The 8,866-nt window shown below is 44.4% G+C and overlaps 1 protein-coding gene across 1 annotated transcript in view; it reads left to right on the forward strand.

Annotated features, from left to right (window-relative positions):
• Dchs2 (dachsous cadherin-related 2) overlaps positions 1-7,355 on the forward strand; it is a 121,766-nt gene extending 114,411 nt beyond the window's left edge. The window contains exons 19-20 of the mRNA XM_029538031.1: positions 1,801-1,933; positions 3,900-7,355. Coding sequence (XP_029393891.1) covers positions 1,801-1,933; positions 3,900-6,514 — 2,748 coding nt within the window. The 3' untranslated portion in view covers positions 6,515-7,355. The remainder of the gene's footprint in view (positions 1-1,800; positions 1,934-3,899) is intronic.
• Positions 7,356-8,866: the final 1,511 nt, after the last annotated feature.

Consider the following 8,866-nt stretch of genomic DNA (forward strand, 5'->3'; position numbering starts at 1 on the left):
AAAAAAAAAAAAAAATCCCAAGTCTAAAGTCTCTTCTGAATTGCATCGCAATCTCTCAACTGTAATTTCCTATAAAATTCAAATAAGAAAGCAGATAACATACTTCCAGTATATAGCGTCCCATGATATCTATGACTATCCCAAAAGAGGGGAAGGGGGCCAGACTGAGGAAACACTCGACTGAAACAAGACTGAAAACCTGCTGGGCAAACTCCAAGCTCTGTGTCTTTATGCCTGATGTCAAATCACAGATCTCCACCTTCTTTCAGCTTTCTTCACTACAACACACTTTTCTCTCTTGAGCTGGCACCACTCCCTATTAGCAACTTTCTAGGGCAGGTAGAAATGATTCTGCCATCTCTAGTATTTGGGGATCTCTGGGCTTCACCCTCACAGCTCCATGCAACTCTGGACCTAAATGCAATAAGGACCCTGACACGTGCCTGGCCTCAGTGGCTTTCGTTAGTTGTGGGGGAAGATTCCATACCCCTTTCTTGTATCCTTGACTTTAAAGCCAAAACCATGTGGCTGAAGACTGCCAAGTTGTGCTGCTTGCCAGGGCATGAACACGGCCTCCTTGTTCAAATACATTGTCACCACCTTTTGTTTTCAGTGGTGGTTTCCTCCATCTTAACTTGCCTGTTCTGGAACTTGATCCGTAGACCAGGCTGGTCTCATACTCAGAGATCCACCTGCTTCTGTCTCCAGAGTGCTGGGGTTAATGCTGTGAGCTACCATGTCTGGCTCTGAGCTTTTCTTCTTAAAGAAAAGTTGGTACAAGTTGGAAGCTGAGCTGGGTGGGATCTTGTTCTGGGATCACCACTTTCTCTATTGCAATTAGCTAATTCCAACTCCCTTAATCTGTTTACTATTTCTAGTGTTCCCGTTCTCCTCAAACTGTACATTTTTATTTTTCCTTTCTCAGATTGCTCTTTTTCATCTTAGAGCTGCATAGGACTAGCCACCAATAACTACATAACACCCTCAATACTAAACTGTTTTGAAATCTCCTCTGCCAAAGCTGTGAATCCATATCTCTTTCTTCAGGTTAGCCTCAGGCGGATTTTTTGAAAAAGAGCAGAAAGCAGCCACGTTTTTCACCAAAATATCACAAGAATGGTCTCCATGCCACATACTAATCCTCTGAAACATCTCGAGCCAGGTCCCCACAGTTCAGATCACCCTCAGCACCATTGTCTTCCATGCTCCTTCTGGCATGTCCCATTAAGCTCTGCTTAAAGCATTCAACTGCTTTTCTAATTCAAAAGTTCCAAAGTCCACATTCCTCCAAAGCAAAGCACAGTCAGGCCTTTCGCAGCAACGCCCCATTCTCTGGCACTAACTTTTGTCTTAGTTGAGTTTTACTGCTGTGAAGAGACACCATGACCGCAACAATTTTTATAAAGAGAAAAAAATTTCGTTGAAGCTGGCCTACAGGTTCAGAGCACAGGTAGACATGAGGCTGGAGATGGAGCTAAGAGTTCTACATCTGGATCAGCACATACCAGAAGAAGAGAGTGACAGTGGGGCAGGCTTCAACTTCTGAAACCCACAGTCCACTCCCAACCACACACTGCCTCCAACAAGGCCACACCTACTCCAACAAGGCCACACCTCCCAATAGTGCCATTCCCTATCAGCCTAAGGGGGCCATATGCATTCAAACCTTGACAAGGCCTACCGAAGGCAGACTGGGTAGTTTCTTGAGCCAACATTAATGACATGGTATCAGGCTCTGCCTGTGCGCCTGGAAATTCCTTGTTTGCCAGCATGATGCCCTTGTTGTCTCTTTATCCTTAGGCTGCAGTTCCTGAACTCACGCCTGGAGGGTACTTGGTGCTGACCCTGTCTGCCACCGACTTAGAAAGCAGTGGAGACATTTCTTACCGGATCCTTTCCCCTCCTGAGGGATTCGCCATCGACCCCAGGAATGGTGAGTTAACACCAGCTGTCCTGCATCGCAGGTTACGGTACAGAAACATGGACTCCTCAGCTTTGAATGCCCCTAGCACAGCCCTCTGCCCCTCCTCTCATTCCCTGCAGTTCCAGGCACTGCTTTCTTACTTATCGAAAGTAGAAAATGGCAGTCGTACATCTCCAGCATCTCAGTGGCCAGATAGCAAAGGGTGTTGGTTAAATGCTGCTCAACAGTAAGTGCCTGAGTTCATGTGTCCAACCAACGGAGTTTAGTTGTTCCGTGACTCAACAAGAATCAAAATAATGTGAAAAAGATCAGCTCAGTTTTTTTTTTTTTTTTTTTTTTTGCAGGATTTCTTATGATTAGAGTGTGGAAGCTGGTTTTTCTCAGCTTAGTGCAAAAAAGAAGTAATAGCGCCATATATTCAAAAAAAGACAAGAATAAGCCAAAGAGGGAAACCGCTTCTGTTCCCATTTCTATCATATCGAAGCCATTGCGTAGCATCGCCTAGACCTGCATTATGTGGCGTCTTCCAGGCCCTTTGTATTCTTGTCAGACAGGACAGCTGTGGTGTGCAACGTAGCCAGACAGGCAGCTGCTCACTCAGACCCTTCAGCAACAAGGGACATGAATGGTAAATCAACCCTGAATGCTGAACTTAATAAAGCGGGATGATCAGCCGCACGGTGTCCTGGTGGGACACACTCTAGGAAACAATAGCGCCCTGCCATCGCACCATCTCTACCTATCACAGCATCATTTCAAGAGAGAGGCGAGTTTAAAACTAATTGTAGAATTATCTGAAAGATGACGTTAGGTCCCAAGTATCAGGAGAAGACTCACTGGGGGCTTGTAATGAGAGGAATAAGAAACGCCGTACAACTTGTAGGTGTGTACCTTAAGTGTAAGGGCATCGGGAGCTTCGCTGCCCTTCATGACCTTGTCTTTCAACCTTCTCATCTCGCAGCACTTCAAACTCCTGTCCCACATCAGCCAATAGCAGTATGCGAAGTTCAGGCCCCTGGACACTTAAGTCTTAGCAGCACGTTTGCCTGATAGGTGTGGTATGGAAACATTGCCTCAGAGTGTTGATTAGAGTGTTTTAAATTAGTCAGTCAAGTTCATGGTGTGGCTGTAGTTGAAATGTGATAGTTAGACCTCAGCAGTGGTTCAGCAGTTATTTTTAGTGACCACACTTAAAACACTTTAATAATAAGACCATTGTATACACACACACACGTAAAAGACATACATTTCCATGCTCACCACAATAAGGGATATCTGATATATTTTGTCATAAGGAAAAAGATGCCTCTTGGTGAATTAACTCATGAGCTTATCTCTGTAATTAAGCACTCCACATTCTCATTTTCACTGCTTTTATTTGGCTAGAGTGATTTCCAGAGTACAGCCCCCTTATGTGTGTGTGTCGGGGGGGGGGGAGGTCCAGGCACACATACTATACCACTTGAATGCTTGAATATCCAAGCCATTTAATTTTTATTTGAGACAGAGTCTCTGTACATCCCAGTCTGGTCCCTAATTTTCAATCTTCCTGCCCCTATCTTCCAAATGCTAGGATTATCGGCATGCACTACCCCGCCTTGCTCAGAATAGTTATCCTATGCTAGATCATCTCTGGATATGTGTTTATAGATAATGGAATAAAATAAAACTATATAAGACAAGAGTGCACTTTCTTTTAAAAATAATAATGAGAGAACTTACTATACAAAACAATTTAGGAAAAAAATGTAGCAAAGCCAGCCTCAAGCAGCCCGTGTAAATGGAAACTGAAGATTATGTCGGAAGATTTTGCATAAATATAATAATTTTTGAAATCTATTGGGACTTCTTGTTGGCTGTCACTTAAAACATCCAGCAAAGAGCGAAGCACATTTGCATATTCAGTGAGCATTTGCTAGCTGAACAGATCAGGGGCATGTAGCTCACCGCACTGACACACCGTCTTATTTTTCAGGCACCATATTTACTACTGATTCTGTATCACTTCCGGAAAAGATACCAACACTTCGGTTTCTTGTTGAAGCCAGCGATGGTGGGATTCCCTCCTTGACGGCTCTCACGTTAGTGGAGATAGATATACAAGATGTGAACAACTATGCCCCGGAGTTTACAGCGGAGTGCTATAATCTTAGCTTGAGTGAAGATGCCCCCATCGGAAGCACCCTCATGACGTTTTCAACTATCGACCGTGACTACTCTTTGGAAAACAAACACACCGAGTATTCTATCATCAGTGGCAACTTTCACGGCTACTTCCACGTTGAAACCAGCCTCCTTGGTTCAGAACATCCCCCCCGGCAGAGCGGTGCTCTTGTGTTGTTTCGTGCTCTGGACAGAGAAGCGAGTGCCAGCCACAAGCTTGTGCTTCTTGCGTCTGACCACGGCTGCCCTCCACTGAGCTCCACAAGTGTCATAGCAATAGAAGTTCTCGATATCAATGACAACGCACCCACCTTCGGCAGTCGGCGGTACCACGCCCATGTCAAGGAAAGCACCCCGGTAGGGAGTCATGTCACCATGGTATCGGCAGATGACCGTGACGCAGGTTCACATGCAGAAATCATCTATGGCATAACCTCTGGAAATGAAAAAGAACATTTTTACTTAGAAGACAGAACTGGGGTTCTTTATTTGGTGAAACCTCTGGATTACGAGGAAACAATAGCATTCACTTTAACCATCCAAGCCACAGATGAGGAGGAGAAACACGTCTCTTTTGCTGCTGTGCATATCAGTGTGTTAGATGACAATGACCACTCACCTCAGTTTCTGTCCTCTACCTTGGCCTGCATCACTCCCGAGAACCTTCCTCCTCTCTCCATCATATGTTCTGTGCACGCCCTGGATTTTGATGCGGGACCTTACGGGGAGGTGACTTACTCTATTGTGTCACCATGTCTTGCCACGCATGGGATGCATCCTTATCAGGATCTCTTTGTCATCGATCCTTTGACAGGGGACATTCACACTGAGCAAATGCTCGACTATGAAAGTGTCAGGGAGCACTGCCTCCTGATTCAGGCCAGAGACAGAGGTGACGCGTCAGCTTCCCTGGAGGTCTGGGTGGAAGTTGAAGGGGTAGATGAGTTTGAACCCATTTTTACTCAAGATCAATATTTTTTCAGTCTCCCTGAGAAGGGTCAAGGACAACAGCTGATTGGCAGAGTAGAGGCCTCGGACGCAGATGCTGGTGTGGATGGAGTGGTGCTCTACTCTCTTAGGACTCCATCCACTGTCTTGTCAGTAAACAAAACGAATGGCAACATTTACTGGGTTAGAGCTCCTCTCCTAATAAGCAGTCAGCTCAACAAAGAAGACACTCTGGAAGTGAAAATAATTGCTCACAGCCCCAAGCCGGGCTCTAAGTCCACATCCTGCAGTGTGTTTGTGAATGTCTCTTTGCCAGCCGTAGGACACCATAGAACAGTACTGGTTCACAGTTTCTCCATCAGCCTTGTGGTCTCCTTGTTAGTGTTCCTCTCGCTTGTCTGCACTCTAATTGTACTGATTTTAAGGCATAAGCAAAAAGACCCACTACACAGCTATGAGGAGAAGAAGGCCCCATCATCCCCAGATGCTGATCCCAAATTGACTGGGGCTGCAAGTGAGCTCAAGGCTGGGCAGGAGACTGCCGAGTACAAGGGTATGACAGGGCCTGGTGAAGTCATGCCTACCGAATGGTTGAACTTAATGAGTGTCATGGAGAAGGACATTATCCACCTATTCAGGCACTCAAACTACAGTGGCCACTGCTCTGTGGATGGAGAAACTGCAGAAGATAAAGAAATCCAGAGGATAAATGAGAATCCTTATAGAAAGGACTCAGACTCTGCCCTGAGTGACCGGGGTTCCAGGGTGCCAGACTCGGGCATCCCTAGGGACTCTGACCAGCTTTCTTGCCTGTCAGGAGAGACAGATGTGATGACTAGTTCTGAGGTAATGGAAGCCAGCCACATGTTTGAGGAAGGAGTTGGAGGGGAAGGCTGTGACATAATCTATGTTCAAAATAATGCATTATCCCCCAGAAGAGAGGTGACAGCAGGTGTCTTGGCTGAGAGCAGGAAAGAGTCCTTCACTTCAGGCAGTCAGGAAGGAAGATGTGTAGCTCCTTCCACTCAGATGACTTCTGCTGATGATGTCAGAGGCAGCTTTGCCTGGGATTACTTCCTCAGTTGGGAACCCAAGTTCCAGCATCTTGCCTCAGTGTTTAATGATATTGCCAGACTAAAGGATGAACATTTGCAGGTGCCTGGCATTCCAAAAGACACATCTTTTGTTTTCCCACCCCCCTTGATCACAGCAGTAGCACAGCCTGGGATCAAGGCAGTTCCCCCACGAATGCCAGCCATCACCCTGGGCCAAGTTCTTCCGAAATTCTCCCGTTCTCCCCTTCCCTACCATGGTGGGTCTCTACCAGAAGCCATGACTCCCAACTTCTCTCCATCTCTTTCCCTACTGACAATGCAGACCCCTGCCAGGTCACCAGTGTTGCCAGAGGGAGAATCTAGAGGAACGCACATGCTTTGCACATGGCATGACAAGAAAGCTGAAGACGAACTTCAAGGATAGACCGACCCTGGTGCTGACTCCGTGCCTGCTTGCCCACCTCTCAGCTCAGACATGAAAAGACTCAAGCAAGTTCAGAAGGACGGGTTCGTTCTTACCCAACTTGCCCATTTCAGTTTCTCAAAACTCTTCTGGCCTTAATGAGAAGTTATTTCCTTGTCCAGATTTTTTTAGGTTACTCTCAGGACTCATGTGTGTGTGTGTGGACATTAACTAGTATGTTTTGTCATTCCTGTTTCTTTGATGTTTAAAGTTTATGATTTGAATATTCATCAGAAGTTATGACTGGAATTTTTCATGATGCTGTGCTAATATAGCCAAAAATGCACTCTTGATTGAATGAAGCAGAAAGCACGTTCTTGATGTAAGGCTGAGACGGACAGGAGAATGTTTAGGCTCAGCATGTTACCAACGCGATACCACTGCCTTCTCTCCAAATGATGACGCCGCTGGTGCTCTGTCCAGATAAAAAAACCTTCAAAGATTAATTTATAGAAATCACTTCATTTTATTTTCTTCTAGGTATAGTGACTTTGGGTGTGAGATAATTTATCTACTCAATGTCCACTTTTGAAGTTTGTGTCGATAAAATTATGTTACTAGCTAATTATAAATTTCATAGAGTATTTTAGCAGTATATTTTTAAATGAAGTTTTTCTTTTATATATATGAAAGTTTCTACTATTAAAGTTAAGGGTGGGTGTCAGAAGTCTCCCTTCCATTTACTGTTCTCCTGTACTCTGTCCTTGCTTGGTACAGTTTTACAAGGAGGTGTAAAGAATTCTGCTTTACCCAGTTCCTGTTTCAGAGACAGTCACCATGATGCCTGGTGCTCACACGAAGTGTTACAGCCCTCTCTCTGATGAACCAAGAGGGCATCAGGGACATTTTACAGCATCTAGATGATGATTGTACCCTGAAGGTGATGATCAACCAGTCATATCCCTGGTGTGGGACAGCACACCAGGATTTACGATGTGATGGAGACCACAGTCAGGATTTATGATCACCTTCCAGGAGTTCCATTGTGAAACATGTAATGCACCTGAGCATTTTTCTCAGTAGAGCACATAGGTTTCTGCTCCACAACCAGCTCCTTTAATGCCCCTCCATGTGTCCCACCTGTGGAATTACATGAAATAATTTCTCTTCACTTAAAAACATTGTAGGTGCAGTTTGATATCAAGTTTAGTAGGGCAGTAATTTGATGACTCCCTGTACTGATAGAATGTATGACTATGTCCCCTGGTTGACTCAAACTGAGAGTATGTGTCTAAGCCCTCATTTGTAAGTAGTGTGATGGCCATGAAGGATTTTGTCTAAGCTTTATTTCCGTGGAAGGTTGTCTACATGTGGACCATTTCTATATGACAGCACTGATTCATGTCTCACCTTATCTTCAGGGCATCTGAAGAAGAAATGTATTGACTTTGTAAAAGGGAAAATTGCATAATTATTTCACTGTGCCAATAAGAGTTGTCTCCCATCTCTTCTCAATGCAGAGTGTTCATCTGAGGGAGATGATACTTGGTGTTTTCTTTCCCCAATTCCATACTTTGTAGCAGAATTATTTGTGTTCACCACAAATCCCTTGTTTTCCGATGGGTTTTCCATTTACTTAGGCTTTGAAAAGGGGACTCTCCATCTCACTCTTTTTCTAAGTCATTTGTTTTTTTTTTATTTATGACTGAACATGATTCTGTGGGCTTTTTTTCCTCACTAGTTCATAAGCAACAGAAGACAACACACATTTAGAGCTCCTTACCAATATTTAGCAGATCTTTAATTGATGACTTTATTAATACCACCCCAGCACTGTCGCACCATCAAATAGCCGCCACAAGTCGAGTGGAGGGCAAGATGTGAACACACTGGTTAAGTGCTTATAATAAATCACGTGTCAGCCCTTTAAACCAGAGTGCTTTTTCCTAAGTAAACAATATAATTTCAACTGTCTTCCTTCAAGTTGAATATTAAGCCGCCTCATCTGTTCCGTGTTGCTTTGCTGATCTCTACACCAGCTTTGGCACTCGGGAGGGGGTACAGAACTTGTTAGTGGAAAATCATATTAAGCCCCAAATTCATAAGCTATAAAATAAAAGACAGTTGTCTCTTGTGGAATTTTTGGCTGCCTGAAATTCTGGACTCTCTTGTTGGCAGCCTTAAAAATCCTGGTGTAAATCAGTACCAAATGGATGTCAAAATTCTGCGTCCCAGTAGTAATCATTGGATCAGCTTCCAAAACGGATTCCTGGGCAAATATAGGGGGAAATGCTGTATCTTTAGGGAATTGCTCATTTCACTGTTTTTAAAAATATTGAAATGTGTTATCCACTACTGGCAGCTCTCATGCTT

This window comes from Mus pahari, chromosome 4, assembly GCF_900095145.1.
Source record: "Mus pahari chromosome 4, PAHARI_EIJ_v1.1, whole genome shotgun sequence".
NCBI lineage: Eukaryota > Metazoa > Chordata > Mammalia > Rodentia > Muridae > Mus > Mus pahari.